General features: G+C 32.5%; 1 protein-coding gene across 1 annotated transcript; it reads right to left on the bottom strand.

Annotated features, from left to right (window-relative positions):
• Positions 1 to 322: 322 nt before the first annotated feature.
• Positions 323 to 10,872, bottom strand: LOC131989819 (lecithin retinol acyltransferase-like). The gene is made up of 2 exons (XM_059355156.1): positions 10,084 to 10,872; positions 323 to 1,358 (listed from the first exon to the last, which is right to left on the bottom strand). The coding sequence occupies exons 1-2, from the start codon at positions 10,831 to 10,833 to the stop codon at positions 1,206 to 1,208; spliced, it is 903 nt and encodes a 300-aa protein (XP_059211139.1). The 5' UTR covers positions 10,834 to 10,872; the 3' UTR covers positions 323 to 1,205.
• Positions 10,873 to 21,386: the final 10,514 nt, after the last annotated feature.

The following is a 21,386-nucleotide window of genomic DNA, read 5'->3' as shown; positions in this document are numbered from 1 at the left end:
TAGATAGCCGTCTAACGTTAGCACACTATTAATAGCCGGCTAACGTTAGCATGATATCGATCGCCGAATAACGCTAACATGCTATCGATCGCCGGCTAACGTTAGCACGCTAGGATCGTTATAACTTATAACGTGATATCAAGCGTGTCCGGACGTGTGCATCACTTTTAAGTGTCCTCTGGAAGCACTTCTGTAGTGTTGTGGTCTTTTTGCAGCGATTTTTCTTATTGTGTTGTGGTCTTTGCAGCTTTTTGTAAATGCTGCGCTTGTGTTGTCAAATTGATGAAGATGATTTCTTAATTTGCTTGTGTTTTGTGTATTTGCATGTGTTTTCTTAAGTTGCATCGCTGTGAGCTCGCAGAGCCACCGTAAAAAGATCATGTTTGGGTTAAATAAGTGAGTTTGACACGTTAAGTAAGTTACGTGTTTAAGTAGTCGATGTAAGTCATTCAATCTTTGAGTTTTGGTTTCACACAGGAATCAAACAGCGGCCTCCTGGATGGAAATCTCCCTGCGAGGACTTTCTCACTCTTTATACTACGTCCCCTGGCCTCCACAGTGGCGTAAAGTAAAGAATGCAAGTGATAACGCGAAAAGGCTTGAAAAAATTGGCATTATTTGCACACCATTTGGTGAAAGTGTGTTGACTGGATGGCCAATCAGACTTAATATTGAATAGTATAAATTTAGACAAAAAAAGACTCTAACTCTGTGGTTTTGTGTGTCCAGATGTGACACGCTGACATATTATTATTTCCTTAATGACTCCTTCAAAATAAAAGCTGCATCTTCAGTAGAACGCAATAATTATGAAATGATCTTTGGTCTCTTTAACCTCCGAGTTTAAAGTTAGAGCCTTTAACTGTTCAAAAAACTAAAAGAAAAAAAACCAACAACAAAAAACTGTCGATTCAACATCCTTGACGGTACTAAGTGATTCTTCTGTCCGTCTTTTATAAAAGTCTTCTTATTGGGTTAGTCCTGGTTGCTAATGTTGCTCAAACTAACTACCCTGTTCTTCTTCTTCTTCTGTTCACTCTAATCCAACAGAAAATATAAAAATGCATCACGAAGGTTCAGTCCTTATTGTGTTATTAGCAGTAAAATGTAGTAAAAAGTCAACTTCTTTGCAGACGACTCTGTCCTGTCCGTCATGGCAGCTCGGCCCGGGTATCGAACCAGCGGCGAGGCGGCGAACGGAGCTTCTAGCTCGCCATCCACAGGGTGAAGGGGACGAGGAGAGCGGGCAGCGCCGTGCCGGAGGACACGCCCAAACACGCCATGGACACGAGTCCCAGCAGCGCCGTCAGCAGGACATTACGTTGGTCCCGGATCAGAGACTTCAGCCACTCACAGAACTGGAAGAAGAGGAAATATTGTCATGGTTAAAGTGTTAAAATAATTAGAAGCACAAACAGTGTGTGACAACATCTTCTATACAGGTACATCTCAAAAATTAGAAAATCATGAAAAAGTTCAATATTTTTTGTCAATTATTTCAGAAAGTGAAACTCATACATTATATAGATTCATCACATAGAGTGAAATATTCCAAGCCTACTTTTCTTGTAGTTTTGATGATTCTGGCTTAGAGGTCATTTTTTTTTAGATGTACCTGTATGTTACGTTCGGACACATTAACAAGAACTTATTCAGAAAAATTGCAATGACAGAGATTCTTTTCATTATCCATGATTTTTTTGTCTCTGAAGATGTGAAATAGATTTATCAGAAACACCAGGACCCTTCTTCAAATAGAACCAGTCAGATAATCAACAAATCATTGTAGCTCAAAGCCGCTTCACCAAGTGGAAATGAGTATGTTGAACACTCTTAAAGAGCCCGATCACGGGAACTGAATGAGTCCAAACTGAACTACTGAAGGAGTTTTGTGAACAAATCACTTCAGATTCAAAAGAAAAAAACTCTTTTGCATTTTAATGCAAACTGGATAAAAGTGTAAAAATCAGCCATGGATTTCAAACAAGACATCAAGTTAAAATTGAATAAATTAATGCAAACAAGACAGTTATAGGGGTGATGTGAATTCTAAATTTGAACGTGGAATAGTTCATAATGATCCTTTTTTTTTGGCAGCATGAAAAAAAAAACTTTTTAGTGTTGGTAACCTTCTTATCCAGGGAGCTAAAATCTGGTTTTAAGACCTTCTGAGAGCTGAAACAATAAAACGTTTAGTTGTTGAGGTTATTTTCTCTGACAAAAATGCAAAATAGCATCTTATATTTGAGAAAGTGCCACTTTTCTGTTATCGCAGATTGAATATCTTTGGCTTTTGAAGAAAAATCTGAAGCTTTTGAGCTTTTTCACTGTAGGTTTTAGCCTAAACGATGAATGTAGAAGATAAGCAGCAGACAACTTGATACAGAGAACAATCTACAGCCTGCAGGTCCAATCAGCTGCAGAACACGATCTGCCCAAAACAAACAGCAGATGTTAGAGAGAGATAATCACTTCCATCTCATCCAGCACAAAGTCAGACAAAACTCAGCGTCTGTTTATCGTCTTTTATTCCAGATTTCATCTAAGAAGTGGCTCAAGAAGTGAAGAAGTTAATGTGATGTTTGACCTGAAGTAACTGCTGCCTCAACAGATTCCTTTTTGTATCAAATATCACAGAGCGGAGCCTCTAATTGAGCTGCTGTTTATCTAACCACGGGGCCCCTGAGGCCCCTGAGGCCCCGGCAGCAGCTCCTGTCGGCTCCCTCACATGAACCTGCAGGAGCTCGTCTCCTGTTTAGGTTAGCAGGAAGTGAAACTGGATCAGGGACAAGTCTCTGAGCTGCAGGACAAGCCACGCCCCCTTCACCACACAGGCCACGCCCACTCACAACCCCCCATCCTTTATTTACCAAATAAAGTCCGAACATGAAACATAAAACGTCTGTTTTTAATCACTGATCGTTAAAAGTTGTAATCGTGAAGATTTTAGTGAAATTTATGTCTTTACGTTCTTTAATCGCGTCTCTACTGAACTGAATGAGCATTTTATTCATTTCTAATAACATTTACACATTTGTAACCATATATAATTATTTATATACATTTTATATTTTTTTTTAATAATAAATGAGAAAAAGGAAAGTGCATATAACAATTATTTTAAATTTTAGTATTTCTCTTTGTGTTCAATTTTATTTACTTATTTATAATTTTACTTTTATTGACACAATTTTTATTTGCACATTTATAATTTTATGTATTCCTCTTTAAAGTTACACATGCATTTAATAGTTATAAAAATGTACTAAATATTGTTTAAAAGATTTATTATTTTTATGGCACTCACATCACTCAACACGATCATCTTTTGTTTCATCAAATAAATAAATGATTAATATTTAATATTTAAATATTTTTTTAAATGTACAATATACAGAGAATTACAATTTAAAATTATTGTATATTTCAGTATTAATCTTTATATTTCCATATTTTTATTTACTTATTTATTCTTTTATTTATTTATTCTTTTATTTATTTTTTTAGTTTCTCCTTATAGTTTCACATTTATTTTAATGTTCTTTCACAGATTTAATATTTTTCATAGCACTCACATGAATTCTGAATCTGAATAACATCATATTTTGATGATTTAAAAAAATGATAAAAATATTATTGAAAATGTTTTTATCATTTATTTAAAAAATTGAAAATATACAAATAAATATACAGAAATATATTTTAAAAATGAAATAGTTTTATTTACTTATTTATTCTTCTATATATATTGTATTTATTTTTTCATTATTATCTAAATTATTTTAGTTTCCCATTTATTTTAATATTCTTTCACAGATTTAGTATTTTTATGGCACTCTTCTGGATTAAACATATTTTGATTTTTTATTATTAAAAAAATTAATACAAGAAAACATTCATACAAATAAATATATAGAAAAATACATTTAAAACAATTAAATGCAGACAATTATTTTATATTTAAGTATTTATCTTTACACATTTTTATTTACTTATTTATGCTGATATTAATTTATATATTTATGTATTTATTATTTATTCAATTATTTTAGTTTCTCTTTATAGTGCCATATTTTTTTTAATATTCTTTCACAGATTTAATATTTTTATGGCACTCATCTGGATAAAAAACACATTTTAAAAATCTTTTTGTTTTATTATAATCAAATAAATGATTTAAACATTTTTGAAAATATACAAATATATAGAGAACTACAATATAAACATTTTAAATAATTATTTACATTCCAGTATTGATCTTTATATATTTCCACATTTTAATTGATTTATTTATTCTTTTATTTATTATATATTTATGTATTTATTAATTAATTGATATATTTGTATTTATTATTTTATCATTTATTTAATTATTTCAGTTTCCCCTCATAGTTCCACATTTATTTTAATATTCTTTCACAGAGATTAAATATTTTTTATGGCACTCGTTTGGATAAAAACATATTTTTTCCTCTGAATTATAATTATTTTGATTATTCCCCACACAGACCGGCTGGTTCCAGATCAGATGAAAGTCTGCAGTTTGAATCTGTTTCTTGGTGCAGAAGCAGAATCTTTCCCTCCAGATGTTTCCGAGTGTTTTTTAAAGAAGAGGTTGGTTCTGTTGACCAGACTGAGGGGAGAGGCCCCGCTGCTCCTTCATCACCACCATCATCATCATCACCCGTCTGCTCCGCTCTCAATGCACCTCTTGTTCTCGGGACTTTTCCGAGGAGCGACCCACATTTTCCTCTCGTTTAAAAAACACTCTCACATGCTGAAACACTCACACACCTTCAAGACGAGGCGGAGGGACGACGAGCCCAGACTGAACTCACATTCAGACACGAATCGATTCAACGTTTGGTCGATTAAATGTCGGAAAATAGTGAAAAATGTTTGTCTTGGCTCCAAAATCTCCACATTTGACGATGAACTTAGCTTTTTCAGCCATTTTTGCACAAAAAATGAACTAAAACTAAACTAAAAAAGCTTTTCATTGGTTATTAAAGATCTTTTTAACACTAAAAACAATGCAAATTATTCTCATTTCACAATCCAAAGTATGAAAGTATGAAACAAAACAAGTAGAAGATAAGATTTATTTAAATATTTGCTATTTAATCTTTTTTCCCCAGCTTTATGTAACTTTGATTTCTTATCAAAAAATGGATTAATTTTAGGAAAGCTTTAGAGTAATCAATAAAATATTGTTAATTGCAGAAGTTTTTGCATGAAAAATGAAATAAAAGCAGCTAAAAGAATCTTTTCATTGGTTATTAAAGATCTTTTTAACACTAAAAACAATGCAAATTATTCTCATTTCACAAAGTATGAAAGTATGAAACAAACCAGTAAAAGATAAGATTTATTTAAATATTTGTTATTTAATCTCTTTTCCCCAGTGATTCCCAGCTGTATGTAACTTTAATTTCTTATCAAAAAATTGATGAATTTTAGGAAAGCTTTAGAGTAATCAATAAAATATTGTTAATTGCAGAAGTTTTTGCATGAAAAATGAAATAAAAGCAGCTAAAAGAAGCTTTTAATTGGTTATCAAAGATCTTTTTAACACTAAAAACAATGCAAATTATTCACATTTCACAATACAAAGTATAAAAGTATGAAACAAAACAAGTAGAAGATAAGATTTATTTAAATATTTGTTATTTAATATTTTTTCCCCAGTGATTCACGGCTGTATGTAACTTTAATTTCTTATCAAAAAATTGATTAATTTTAGGAAAGCTTTAGAGTAATCAATAAAATATTGTTAATTGCAGAAGTTTCTGCATGAAAAATGAAATAAAAGCAGCTAAAAGAAGCTTTTAACTGGTTATTAAAGATCTTTTTAACACCTAAAACAATGCAAATTATTCTCATTTCACAATCCAAACTATATAAGTATGAAACAAAACCAGTAGAAGATAAGATTTATTCAAATATTTGTTATTTAATCTTTTTTTCAGCAATGCTTCCCAGCTGTGTAAAACTATAATTTCTTATGGAATAATTGATTACATTTATGCGATCTGAACCAGGCCAGTGGAAAGGTTTAGAGGAAAGGTCTTTATTTATTATTTTATTTATTCATCTTTAAAGTTCCACATGTACTTAATAGTTATAAAAATGTACTAAATATTGCTTAAAAGATTTATCATTTTTATGGCACTCACATGACTCCATACGATCATCTCTTTTAATCAAATAAATAAATGGTAATTTTTTTGAAAATATACAATATATAGAGAAATACTTTTTTTTAGAAAATTAAAGCTATGTATGTATATATATATATATATATATATATATATATATACATACATATATATACTCACAGGAAAAAATAGAAAAATAGAATAATTTATGTGCAATAAAAAAATTAAAAAATATATTTTTGTAAATATACAAATAAAATATAGAAAGCAATACATTGTTATTCTTAATGCATATGATAATTATTTTATATTTAGTATGTCTCTTTATATTTCCATTTTTTTTGTTTACTTAATTATATTTTAATATTTTCCTCCTTTTATCATATAAAATGAAATATGTGTTTTCTGTTTTCTAAATGGAGTCTGGTGCTGGTGGCAGCAGTACCGCGTCTGTCCACAGGGGGCGCCAGAATCAACACGAAGAGTTCCCTATCGCAGCTTTAACCATTAATCCACTGTTAGAATCTCTCTCTAGCTGTATTTGTTCGCTTGAACACCACAGAAATAAAAAAATTTAACATTTAAAATATTCTAACCTACTTTTTAAAAACATCGGACAGTTTTTTTGTGAAAGAAACTTTTCGGATTTATAGTTTAAAACTGTGTTTAAATGACGGGAAACAACTCGGTTTTGATTTTTTGGAAAAAAAATTTTTTTTGGGAAAGATTAAAAACATTTATATTCATCCTTATCAGCTAGATATTATCTAGCAGATATTCTATTAAAACATTGTGCTTTCTGGTTCTCATTTGAATTAAACACTAAAAATTGTTAATTTTTTTTAAACTTTAAGACTTTTTTAACATTGTGCCAAGATTTCAATCACCAGAGAGAGACGAAAAGATGAATCGATTCATCTTTTGGTTGATTAAATGTCTTAAACAGTGAAAAATGTCTTTGACTTAGCTCCAACATCTCCACATTTGAGGCTGAAAGCAGCTTTTTCAGCTGTTTTTGCATGAAAAATTAACTAAAAGCAACTAAAACAAGCTTTCAAATGGTTATTAAAGATCTTTTTAACACCAAAAACAATGCAACAATGCAGTTTTAGAAAATTAAAACTATATATATATATATATATATATATATATATATAAATAGTTTTAATTTTCTAAAAAAATGTATTTCTCTATATGTATATTTTCAAAAATGTACCATTAATTTTGATTAAAAGAGAGATGGAGTCATGTGAGTGCCATAAAAATGATAAATCTTTTAAACAATATTAAGTACATTTATTTATATATATATATATATATATATATATATATATATATATATATATATATATATATATATATATGTGCAATAAATAAATTATTTAAAAAAAAAATACAAATAAAGATAGAAAGAATAGATTAGATGGATTAAAGAATAGATTATATTAATGATTAATAGAATAGATTGTTTTTTTAATGCATATGATAATTATTTTATATTTAATATTTCTCTTTTTATTAGTAATAAGTATGTGCAGATATTCTATTAAATAATTGTGTTTTCTGGTTCTCATTTGATTTAAACACTCAAATTCAATTCCATATTTTTTGAAACTTAAGCTTTTTAACATCGTGCCAAGAGTTCAATCAGATCATCTTAGGAAACATTATTATTATTATTGTAACATAAATGATGCCAGAGAAATAGAGCAGAGAGTGAAAAGCTCCTCTGATCCTCTCATTAGAACATCTGAAGTCAATTATACACTTTCTCAGAGTTCTCCAGGTCAAAAATAAAAGTTCTCACTGAAGTTTTCCACCTAGAGTAAAGTGAACTGACATATTTAACACATTTAACATGTTTGGATAATAAAAGCGGCTCCTCTATGTGACCTGACTGAAAAACAACAAGAACCTGGAGCAGAACAGAAGCTTCATTAAAGCTTTAAAGAGTTTTACGAGGCTGCTGCTGCAGAATGAACCCGTCCTCACTCTTCCTCTGCTGCAGCTGCAGAAATAAACTCTTTTTTTTCTCCATTTTGACGCTAAAAACAAAGACAAACTGCAACTGAAAGCCTACAAACCAGCAGGTCTGGTACACAATCAAACTAAGATTTCTGCAGGAGGAAATCTGCTGAAATCTTCATCAGCTTGATATTTTTTCTGCCACACAAACGCTCTGCAGAACCTGCAGGATTTAGTGTGATTTTGCCTAAAAAACAACAACAATCTATAAAGGGAAATAAACAAATGATTCAGATTTTGTAAACAAAACACTTAGATTTTTCACGAAACTTTTAGATTTTCTTCCAAATTTTTTTTAGATTTTTAAATAGAATTTTAAACAAATCTTTTGTCTTACAAACTTTTAGATTTTAAACAAAACTTTTAGATTTTCAACATTTTTTTTAGATTCATAACATAACTTTCAGATTTTTAAATACAATTTTAAACAAATCTTTGAGATTGTCTTACAATTTAATACACTTTTAATAATAAAATAAAATTTTGGATTTTTAACAAAGCTTTTAGATGTTTAAACAAAAACGTATATTTAAAAAAAAAACTTATGGAGGAAATCTGCTGAAATCTTCCAGCTCCATATTTTTTCTGCCACACAAACGCTCTGCAGAACCTGCAGCATTTAGTGTGATTTTGCCTAAATAACAACAACAATCTATAAAGGGAAATAAACAAATGATTCAGATTTTGTAAACAAAACACTTAGATTTTTCACGAAACTTTTTTAGTTTAACGAAAAAATTTTAGATTTTTAAACAAAACGTTTAGATGTTTAAACAAAAATTTATATTTCTAAAACAAACTTAATTTTTTTAAATAAAAAAATGTAAGATTTTTAAATAAATAAATAACAACAACAATATATGAAGGGAAATAAACAAATGATTCAGATTTTGTAAACAAAACACTTTTAGATTTTCTTACATTTTTTTTTAAATTTTTTACAGAAGTTTTAGATTTTTAAATAAAATTTTAAACAAATCTTTCAGATTGTCTAGCAAACTTTTAGATTTTTAACAAAACTTTGAGATTTTCAACTATTTTTTTAGATTTATAATATAACTTTCACATTTTTAAATAAAATTTTAAACAAATCTTTGAGATTGTCTTACAATTTTTTGGATTTTTAACAAAGCTTTTAGATGTTTAAACAAAAATTTATATTTCTAAAAAAAACTTAATTTTTTTAAATAAAAATTTTAGATTTTTAACAAAACTTTGAGATTTTTTTAAAACTAAAGTTTTAGATTTTAAACACATTTTTAAACAAATCTTTTAGATTTTTACATTTTTTTAAATTTTTAACAAAACTTTTAGATATTTAACAGAACTTTAAGATTTTTAACCAAAATTTTAAACAAAACTATTAGATTTTTAAACATTTTTTTTAAATATTTGTAACAATTTTTTTTTTAGATCTTTAAACAAATGTCCAACAAAACAAACTTTTTTCAAGAGTTAATATATTAAAGGAACAGCAGCCTTGCCAGCAAATACGAAGCATAGAAAAAAAGTCAACAAACAAACAAACAAACATATTTAAAGAAATATGTGGAATATATATAAACAGTAGAAAACAGGACAAATTGCGGATCCTCTCTGCTGCTGGTGTGAAAAGGCGCAGAGTGAATCAGTGTGAAAACAGAAATCTCACAGAGGATTTTAACCCTCTGCGTGCCAAACATCAAAGCCTCCTGCGCGTAAAAAGGAGACGCGTAAAAAGGAGACGCGTAAAAAGGAGACGCGTAAAGAGGAAACGCGTAAAAAGGAAACGCGTAAAAAGGAAACGCGCGTAAAAAGGAGACGCGTAAAAAGGAGACGCGTAAAGAGGAAACGCGTAAAAAGGAAACGCGCGTAAAAAGGAGACGCGTAAAAAGCGCCACCGGGCTGATCGGGGTCTCACCTGGTCTGTCTGCAGGCTCTGCGCCGTCCCGTAGCGGCAGTACGTGACGAAGTGCTCGCAGTTGTTCCACAGCAGGCTGTAGGACACGGAGCCCAGCAGCCGCTCGGCGCGCCGGGCCACCTCCTCGGCGCCCAGCGGGCTGCGGCGCACCGCCCGGTCCATGTGGTTCAGCAGGATCCCGGCGCCGTACGCGAAGTCCTCCACGGAGTCCACGCGGATGGTGGCGCGCTTGGAGAGCACCCCGAGCAGCAGGCGCGTGTTGGTCACCATCTCCTGGATCTGACGGCTGTCGGAGGTCAGAGCCGGGAGGATGTCCGGGATCAGGTGCGCCACCCGGTTCTCGCCCAGGTAGATGCCGAAGTGGGTGAACAGAGTCCGGGGCACCTCCAGCAGGTCTCCCCGCTGGAAGCGGAGCTGCGGGGCCCCGGAGGGCTGCTGTGGGGGGGCCTCGTCCCGCTCGCAGCGCCGGCTGAGCGGCTCCGGGAGGCTGGAGAGTCTGATGTGCGCGACGAGGAAGAGCTTCTCCAGGAGGAAGGTGAGCGTGTCCAGCATGGCTGCACAAACAAACCACCGAAGAAGAAGGAGAAGAAGAAGAAGAAAGAAGGAGAGGAAGAAGAGAGGGAGAGAAACCAGTGCGAGAGTCTGAGTCTGTCTCCTGTCTCCGCTGCTCCCTCTGTCCTCTCTGCTCTGTCTGTCCTCCTGCAGGGACACCAGGACAGGAGGAGGAGGAGGAGGGCCCCGTGACGTCATCGGAGAGGGAGAGAGAGAGAGAGAGAGAGAGAGAGAGAGAGAGAGAGAATAGAGTTGACGTCAAATAAAAAATGTGACGCACTCTTATAGACTTTAAAAACGTATTTTCAGAAATAATAAGAATAATATAAAGGGAAGCACCTTATCCCCTATGTGCCTTATTATGTTATTATATATACATATATATATATATATATATATATATATAAATACATATACATATATATATATATATATATATATATATATGTATATATATCTAATTCTATAGATACTGTAACTGACATTTTTCTTTGTATATCTTGTTTATATACTGAATGCCTGTATTTCCTTGATTGTTAATAAAGATCTGAAAGAAAAAAAAAAAGAGAGAGAGAGAGAGAGAGAGAGAGAGAGAGAGAGAGAGAGAGAATGAATGGACATTAACGGGTTAAATTGAACTTTTTGTGATCTGTTTCTTGTTCCCAAACAATCTGGTTTAATAAACATTTCTCCTTTATTATTATTATTATTTCTAGTTAGGCTGAACCTGGTTGTCAAGTGAATAATCTGTTTTAAAACTATATACAGTACATAATACAACACTAATTAGTGTTATTAAAGGGGAGAAATGATGGTTTACATTTTTTTTTCTTTTTAAAGAGTTTATATGTTAAACAAACAGCAGAAAAACAGAAAATTGAATTTGATGCAAAAATGCAGCTCTGGAAAGTCAAACTGAGATTTCTGCAGGAGGAAATCTGCTGAAAAACTTCATCCAGCTCCATATTTTTTTCTGCCACACTAACGTTCTGCAGAACCTGCAGACAAAAACAACAACAACAACAACAACAACAACAACAACAACAACATATAGATAGAAATAAACAAATAACTTAAACAAGACTTTTTGAGTTTTTAACAAAATGTTCAGATTTTTTACAAAACTTTTAGATTTTCAACTAAGTTTTTTAACAAAACTGTTTTTTAAGTTTAAAAAAGTTTATATATTAAAGAAAGAACAGGAACAAAAATCAACAAACAAACAATATTTTAAAAATATGTGGAAATATATAAACAGTAGAAATAATATGTGCAAAAATGGCATTATTTTGAAAATGCATATATTTTTTGCACATTCCTGCCTAATTAAAACATGTTTTGAGATAAAATAATTGTATTGTATTTTAACGCTTCTTTCCCTGCAGATAAACAACGTTCTCGTATGTGAAAACCTCCCTGAGGAACCTGAGTCTGTTGTTATTTATGTGTTTGTTGATGTTTCCTTTCACATGTAATGAGACGATGAAACGACCGTCAGCAGCTGATTTCACTGTTTCAGCAGGTAATTATCATCGTTTGGGTCAGAAAAAGGTCAAAGTCTGAGTTTGAATCAGTTTGATTCTTTTTTGTATGAACATTTTTTTCATTTTGAAACAATCTAAAATATTTGCTTACTTTTATTTAAATGTGTTTTTTATTGATTTAATTTTTTTTTAATATATATACTGTGTTATTTTCTCAGTTTTACACTCATATTTTCAATTTTCAAAGTTTTGTTTAAAATGTAAAATTTTTGGTCAAAAATCTAAAAGTTTTGTTAAATATCTAAAAGATTTATTTTTAAAATTTTGTCCCCAAAAATTATGAAAAAGTCTAAAAGTTTTGCGTAAAAAGTTTTGTTTAAAAATAAAAAAAATGTTAAAAAATCTAAAAATTTTGTTTTTAAATTTTGTGTATCAATTTAAGTTTGATTAAAAATCTAAAAGTTTGTTTAAAATAAAAAAAATGTTTAAAATGTTGTTTAAATATCTAAAAGTTTTGTTTGAAAATCAAAAAAAATGTGAAAAATCTAGAAATTTTGTTTAAAAGATTTGTATAAGAATCTAAGTCCTGTTAAAAATCTAAAAGTTGTTTTTTTAGTCTAAAAGTTTTGTAAAAAAATCTAAAATCTTTGTTTTAAAATTTTGTGTATCAATTTAAGTTTGATTAAAAATCTAAAAGTTTGTTTAAAATAAAAAAATGTTTAAAATGTTTTTTAAATATCTAAAAGTTTTGTTTGTAAATCTAACAGTTTTGCTTAAAAATTTAAGTTTTTAAAAAATCTAAACATTGTTTACAAATATGAAAATTTTGTTTGAAAATCTTAAAAAAATGTGAAAAATCTAGAAATTTTGTTTAAAAGCTTTGTATAAGAATCTAAGTTCTGTTAAAAATCTAAAAGTTTTGTTAAATATCTAAAACATCTATTTTTTAAATTTTGTCCAAAACAATTATGAGAAAGTCTAAAAGTTTTGTTTGTAAATCTAAAAGTTTTGCTTAAAAAAAAATAAAAAATAAAAATCTAAAAATTTTGTTTACAAAAATCTAAAAAAATGTGAAAAATCTAGAAATTTTGTTTAAAAGATTTGTATAAGAATCTAAGTCTTGTTAAAAATCTAAAAAAAAAAAATTAAATCTAAAAGTTTTGTAAAAAAAATCTAAAATTTTTGTTTAAAAAATCTAAAATTTTTGTTTAAAAAAATCTAAAATTTGTTTACAAATATAAAAATTTTGTTTGAAAATCAAAAAAAATGTGAAAAATCTAGAAATTTTGTTTAAAAGCTTTGTATAAGAATCTAAGTCTTGTTAAAAATCTAAAAAAAAAAAAATTTAAATCTAAAAGTTTTGTTTAAAAAATCTAAAAATTTTGTTTAAAAAATCTGAATAATTAGTTTATTTCTATCAATATGTTCTTTCTTTTGTCTGCAGGTTCTGCAGAACGTTATTGTGGCAGAAAAATATCGAGCTGGACGAAAATTTCAGAAGATTTCCTCCTGCAGAAATGTGCAAAGTCTGGCTTTTTTTGTACCGGACTTGGTGGTTGGCAGATTTTTTGGTTTTCCTGTGCTGCACATTAGCATCAAACTGTTGAGAAACGGTTTTAAACTTTAACCAGTCGGAGCTCTGAGCCGTTAGAGCTGCTGCAGGAAAATCAGAGGTTTTCTGGAGGGAGTCTGGTGCTGCTCACCACTAAGCCAACCAAACACACTCAGAATTTCCACCACAGCAAATGTCTCACACACACACACACACACACACACACACACACACACACACACACACACACACACACACAAACACACACACAGACGCAAACACACACACTCATCATGGGAACTGCAGCGAGTGGTTGACACTCAAACGGAGCAATGCTGAGGTCACTGCGGTCGAACTTCCCCACAACCACCAAATGGCTTCACACACACACACACACACACACACACACACACACACACACACACACACACACAGTGCAGACTCAGCTTCTGTTGTGTGGACCTCCAGGCTGTTTGTCTGCTGCTCCACTATTGGTTAAAAAAGGTTGATTAAAACTATTAAAATCACATTAATGAGATACAGAGAGAGATGAGAACAACTCAAACATGTTTTTGTGCAGAATAACACAGTTGACATAAATCAGGAAAAAGAAAAGGACATTTTTTTTTAAATTGTAAAAAAAATTGAATTTTTATACAAACACTTTTACAAGTGCCCACAAGTGTCACGAATGTTGTAAAAAACCCACAAAATGACCCTAAAAAAAGACGTCAAATCACCAAAACAAAGGACAAACTTGGCAAAGAAAGACACAATGACAGAAAAAGACGTAAAGACGACTAAAATGACACAAAATTAACCAGAAAAGACATAACATTACAAAAAAAACCCAACAAAAAATCACCAAAACAAGACACAAAATCACCAAAAAAGACACAAAATGTAACTATCTAAAATGACCAAAAACAGTTTTGTCCACATATTGTATATATTCTCAGTATTGTCATGTTTCAAGCCACTCCTGTCCTCTCCTCTCTGCTCCCTGTATATCAATATTTTAACACAAGTTTGGTCATTTTTTATAATCAAAACTTTCATTTAAAAATCTAAAAGTTTTGTTAAAAATCAAAAAATTGTGTTAAAAAATGTTTAAAAATCTAAAAGTTTTGTTTGTAAAAAAAATGGTGTTTAAAAATATAAAAATTCTGTTAAAAAGCAAAAAAATAATTTTAAAAATGTTGTTAAAAATCTAAACGTTTTGTAAAAGAATCTTAAAAAATTCCTTAAAATCTAAATTTTTTTTTAAATCCTCATGTTTTGTAAAAAAAAAAAATTAACATTTTGTCAAAAATCTAACAAATGCGTTTAAAAATGTAACAGTTATGTTAAAACTCTGAATTATTTGTTATTTGTTGTTTTTTGTAACTTTTGATCCGTTCAAGGACCGTCGGAAAGTTCAAACTCTGACGATAACGCCTGGTTTTCCAGTTTCTTTCTACAATAAATTGTATTATTTTGGTGATCTTCTCAAGAAAACAAAAGTTCATGTGCTTGTTGCATCTTTTCAAAATAAAAGCCTCAACAGAAGAAACTTTTTGTGCTGATCTTGGAATAAAGAGCTGTGAGACGAGTCCGAGCAGGAAACTTACAGAAGCTTTAAGTCTCGTCTCTGACCTTCTGATGGCGACTGGAGGGACACCACACACACACACACACACACACACACACACACACACACACACACACAGCCGAGCATGATGGGAAATCAGATCAGTCACATGATACTGAAGCTTTTAACAAACTTCACATTTCTGTCATTCAGAGTTTCTCCTGCTGCCCTTTTCTTCCCTTTAAGACAAGAAGAAGAGGATTTGGGGGGATTAAGGGTAGATTAGGGAAACACACACACACAAACACACACACACACACACACACACACACACACACACACACACACACACACACACACACACACACACACACTCACCCCCCGCTGGCTGCAGAAAGATGATCTGTGTGTTGATGTGATTGAGCTGCAGGACAGAAAAGGTGAATGAAGCTCAGTGACAGCTTGAGTGTGTGTGTGTGTGTGTGTGTGTGTGTGTGTGTGTGTGTGTGTGTGTGTGTGTGTGTGTGTGTGTGTGTGTGTGTTAATGCTCTCCAGTGGTTTGGGGAGGAGACATTTGGAAGATAAATAAAAGCTGCAGATTATTCCAAACAAAAACTAAATTAGCATCGAGCTGACACTTAAACTCATTAATGGGATGATTAGTCGTCAATAATAATTCAAGAATATTCATGTTAACTTGTTGTTTCCTGATTGAGGGAAGAGAAGAAAAGAAGAGAAAAACTTTGAAAAAAAACCTTTAAAATTCTGTGAAAATAGTTCTCATAAGAACACAAAATAAACGTTTCTATAATTAAATAATAGAATATTAAATATGAGTTTGTAACTTTAATTTTCATCATATATGTTTTACACTTTGTTCAACATTTTCCTTTTGTTTTATATATAGTAAATAAAATAGTTCAATAAAATATTTTTTTCCCTTTATTAAATATTTTTGTTTGTTGTTTCCTGACTGAAGGAAGAGAAGAAAAAAAAGAGCAAAAAGTGAAAAAAATGTGAAATCCTGGCCAATACATTCTGTATAAAAACTTTCTTATAAAAATAAAAAATAAAAAAAATTCTATAATCAAATCATAAAATATTAATTATGAGTCTGTAACTTTAATTTTACAACATAAATGTTTGATTCTTTGATGGACATTTACATTTGTTTAAGTAAATAAAATATCCATCCATCCATCCATTCTCGTCCGCTTATCCGGGGCCGGGTCGCGGGGGCAGCAGGCTAAGCAGGGCATTCCAGGCGCCCCTCTCTCCAGCCACAATGTCCAGCTCCTCCTGGGGGACCCCGAGGCGTTCCCAGGAGAGAGATATAATCCCTCCACCGTGTTCTGGGTCTTCCCCGGGGCCTCCTACCAGTTGGACGTGCCTGGAACTCCTCTAACGGGAGGCGCCCGGGAGGATCCTTACCAGATGCCCAAACCAAATTGGCTCCTTTCGACCCGAAGGAGCAGCGGCTCTACTCTGAGCTCCCTCCGGATGTCTGAGCTCCTCCCCCTATCTCTAAGGCTGAGCCCAGCCACCCTACGGAGGAAGCTCATTTCAGCTTCTTGTATCTGAGGTCTTCTTCTTTCGGTCACTACCCAAAGCTCATGACCATAGGTGAGGGTTGGAACGTAGATGGAGCGGTAAATCGAGAGCTTTGCCTTCCGGCTCAGCTCCTTCTTCACCACGACGGTCCGGTACAACGTCCGCACCACTGCTGACGCCACACCAAACGGCCTGTCCATCTCACGCTCCGTTCTACCCTCACTCGTGAACAAGACCCCGAGATACTTGAACTCCTTCTCTTAAGGCAGTACCTCTCTCCACCCAGAGGGGGCAGTCCACCATTTTCCGGCAGAGAACCATGGCCTCAGACTTGGAGGTGCTGACTGTCATCCCAACTGCTTCGCACTCGGCTGCAAACCGCCCCAATGAGTGCTGGAGGTCCCGGCTTGATGAAGCCAAAAGAACCACATCATCTGCAAAAAGCAGAGATGCGATTCTTAGGTCACCGAACAGAATCCCTTCCTCTCCCCTGGCTGCGCCTTGAGATCCTGTCCATGAAGACCACAAACAGAATCAGAGACAAGGGGCAACCCTGGCGGAGGCCAACACCCACCGGGAACGTGTTTGACGTTGTGCCGAGTATGCGGACACAGCTCTCACTTTGGTTATATAGGGACCGGATAGCTCGTAGCAACGAGCCCGGTACCCCATATTCCTGCAGTACCCCCCACAAGACTCCCAGAGGGACACGGTCATAAGCCTTTTCCAAGTCCACAAAACACATGTAGACTGGATGGGCAAACTCCCATGGACTCCAGGAGTCTCGAAAGGGTAAAGAGCTGGTCCGTTGTTCCACGGCCAGGACGAAAGCCGCATTGTTCCTCCTGAATCCGAGGTTCGACAATCGGACGGAGCCTCCTTTCCAGTACTCTGGAGTAGACTTTCCCGGGGAGGCTGAGAAGTGTGACTCCGTGGTAATTGGAACACACCCTCCGGTCCCCCTTTTTGAAAATGGGAACCACCACCCCGGTCTGCCACTCCACTGGCACTGTCCCAGACCTCCACGCGACACTGAAGAGGCTTGTCAACCATGACAGCCCAACAGTTTCCAGAGCCTTCAGCATCTCAGGGCGAATCTCATCCAACCCTGGCGCCTATCGATCATCGATTTTTCGCCCCATTCGCCCAGTTTCGCCCCATTCGCCCCATTCGCCCAGTTCCTCGCCCAGACCCTCCCGGGTCTGGGCGAGGGACACCGATTTTTATGGTCCCGATTCATAAGGAACCCGATGTTTAATTTTATGTCTCGACTTGATGAGTCACAAAACTGTATTATAATGATGCTCACAAGTCCCAGGTGCAGCTCGGTCAGATATCAATCATATCTGTGGAAACATTGGTATGGGTGCCTTTTAAAACTCTCATGAATAAGAGTATGTTTGTATGTGTTTATGTATCTGTTGTTTTTTGTATGTTTTATGTCTTGCTATTGGGTCTAGAGCCTGTAATAAAGTTTATATATATAAGGGTCTTTGAATCGCACAGCTCCCAGCTGTTGTCGGGAGCAAAACAGCTTATATTAAAACAGCTTATATTAAAAAAATTAGCTACAGCTGTGTAACATTTTTTTATGTAAATTTTAATCAATAAATTTAATTTTATCCTTTTTTTTCTCCAAAAATACAGAAAATATTCATTCTCATACAAGGAAATAAAAATTTATTTTTATAAAATAGTAAAACTTTAAGTTAAATGTGAATTAAATGTGTCATATTAAAGTAAAAAAAAGTGTTAATTTACAGATAATAAAATAATAAATATTATAGAAATTACAGTTATATTAAATTAAAAAACATTTTTTATTGATTCATTTACACAAAATAGAAAACAGCTGATATTTTAAAAATATATCTACAGTGATGTAACATTTTTTTTATTAAATGTGTCATATTAAAGTAAAAAGATGTGTTAATTGACAGATAATAAAAATAATGAATATTAAAGAAATATCCGGTTTATTAAAGTAAAAATAATAATAATAATAATTTACACATAATGGAAAACAGCTAATAGTAATAATAATAATAAAAATAGTTCATGGTCGGTACGGTTTAAACTTATGTACTTCTGAAATTATAAATAAAATACTGTAAAAAATTACAAAGAAATACACATCATATTGATTTTTTAAAACAATAAAACTTTAAATTTAATGTGAATTAAATGTGTCATATTAAAGTTTACAGATAATAAAAATAGTGAATATTAAAAAATACTGCTGTAAAAGTAAATATATAGAGATAGATTTCTTCTATTGATTAATTAATTTAATTAAATGAACTTCAGTGTATTTTGTCATTTTTACAGCAAAAACATAATTTCCTCATGAAGAAATATTCTCAAACTGTTGAATTGCACATTAAAAACATGAGAAATAAAACCATATTCTGAGAAAATGTTTCGTTTTCTGTGATTTGGGTAAAAGCTGAGAGGAGCCGCAGAGAATAGAGACAATAAAAATAATTAATATTAAAAAAATACTGCTGTAAAAGTAAATATATAGAGATAGAATTCTTCTATTGATTAATTAATTTACACAAAATAAAAATTAGTTAATATTAAATAAATTAAAAAAATGTTTTTTTTACAGCTCTGAATCCTTTTGTAATGTAAATTTTAATTAACATTAAAAAAAATTGAATTTTCTTTGTTTTTCTCCTAAAAATGTCGAAAAAAACTGTACTTAGTCTGTTGAATCGTTCAAACTTCTGTACAGTTAAACTCTCGGCCCACGGTCCACACACACACACACACACACACACACACACACACACACACACACAGACACACACACACACACACACCAACAGAGAAATAGAAAGAAGAGAATAATGAGAGATGAGACGTCATTTATCTCCTTTTCTCCTCGCTGACAAACGGAGAGACAGAAGCTGAAAGAGACGACGTGATGACAAATGAGACACACACACACACACACACACACACACACACACACACACACACACACACACACACACACACACACACACACACACACACACACACACACACACACACACACACACACACACTTGTTCCCATGCTGTGTGTGTGTGTGTGATGAATGTTAATCATCAGTTTGTTGTCTGAGACATTGAGACGTTTTTGTGTTTGTGGGAAAAACAGGTTGGAGTTTCATTAAAGGAGAACAAGACAAACTAACAGCAGCTGAATGTTTGATCTTTAGGTTTTCTTTGATTTTTTTTTCTTCCAGGTTCACAGATTTCTGCCTCCTCACAAACATGATGAAAGACACGAGAGTTTAACTTGTGCTTCTTGTTAAAAAGTCTTGATTTTCTGCAGAGAAACAGAGTTTGATGCAGTTAAAAGATGTGAGAAAAAGCTCAGAAATTAACCTATTTTGTCATTTTTACAGCAAAAACATAATTTCCTTATGAAGAAATATTCTCCAACTGTTGAATTGCACATTAAAAAAATTTGAAATAAAACCGTATCCTGAGAAAATGTTTGGTTTTCTGTGATTTGGGTAAAACTGAACCTGAGAGGAGCCGCAGAGAAAAGGAAGAAAATCGTAAATAAAAAATAAATCCTCAAAAAAACTCATCATAGAGTAAAAAATGTGTTAATTTACCAATAATTAAAACAATAAATAATAAAGAAATAACTGTTATATTGAAGTTAAAAAAAAATGTATATATCTTAAATATATATATTTTATACATAATAAAAAAGTTAAAAATATATTAATTTACAGATTATTAAAATAATTTTAAAGAAATAACCGTTATATTGAAGTTAAAAAATTAAGTTAATTAAATAAATTGTCTAAAAAATAACCTACAGTTATGAAACATTAAAAAAAAAAAAATTAAATTCAAATTTAAAAGTGTAATTTTCCTTTTGCCCCCCAAAATGCAGAAAAAATGTCCTGTATGGTCATTTTAACTTCTGTACTTCTAAAATTAGAATTAAAATATTTGTAAAATACAAAGGAAGAAAATCTTTGATCGTAATTTATATATATATTTTTTAGCAGTTTCAGATTTTTGTTTTGCTCATTTTTAACCACGCCTCAAGAACTGTTGTTTAAAACCTCAACTGGATGGAGATTTCATTGGAATTAAACACAAAATAACCGAAAATACCAAAGAATTTACCAAATCATTGGAGAAGCTGCTGTGGAGCGAAAGCAAACTTCTTCTTTTTTCTGCGTGTTCATCAGTCAGCAGCAGATTCTCCTCCCCAAAACAAACGGACCTGCTGACTAAAACCAGTAAAAAACCCTGAATGAAGCAGCTTCACGTTAAAATTCAGTCTCCTGGTGCAGTCTGGCAGAGCGGGGGAGGGGCCGCAGCTTGTTTCTCTGGTAACTGATGGCTTGAATCCTTCATCTGGCTAAAGATAAAGAGTTAAAAACCAAAAAGAGGTAAAAAGTGGAGCGTAAAAATGTGATTTATCACTGTATAAAAAAAAAAAAAAGATGTAAATTTAAAAAAAGAGACACAAAATTACCAAGAAACGATGTAAAATTACCAGTAAAAGACGTAAAAATCTGAAAAAAAAGACACAAAATGACCAAAAAAGAGGTAAAATTACAAAAAAATACACAAAA

This window comes from Centropristis striata, chromosome 17 (genome assembly GCF_030273125.1).
Source record: "Centropristis striata isolate RG_2023a ecotype Rhode Island chromosome 17, C.striata_1.0, whole genome shotgun sequence".
In the NCBI taxonomy this organism is placed as follows: Eukaryota; Metazoa; Chordata; class Actinopteri; order Perciformes; family Serranidae; genus Centropristis; species Centropristis striata.
Note: the sequence above shows the minus strand (reverse complement) of the source record. Positions and strands in the feature narration are given on the sequence as shown.

Coding starts and splice junctions, on each gene's coding strand:
- LOC131989819 (XM_059355156.1), bottom strand. CDS start 10,833: ATGACGTCACGGGGCCCTCCTCCTCCTCCTCCTGTCCTGGTGTCCCTG. Junction 1,359..10,083: donor AGAGCCTGCAGACAGACCAG/GTGAGACCCCGA, acceptor CTCTTCTTCCAG/TTCTGTGAGTGGCTGAAGTC.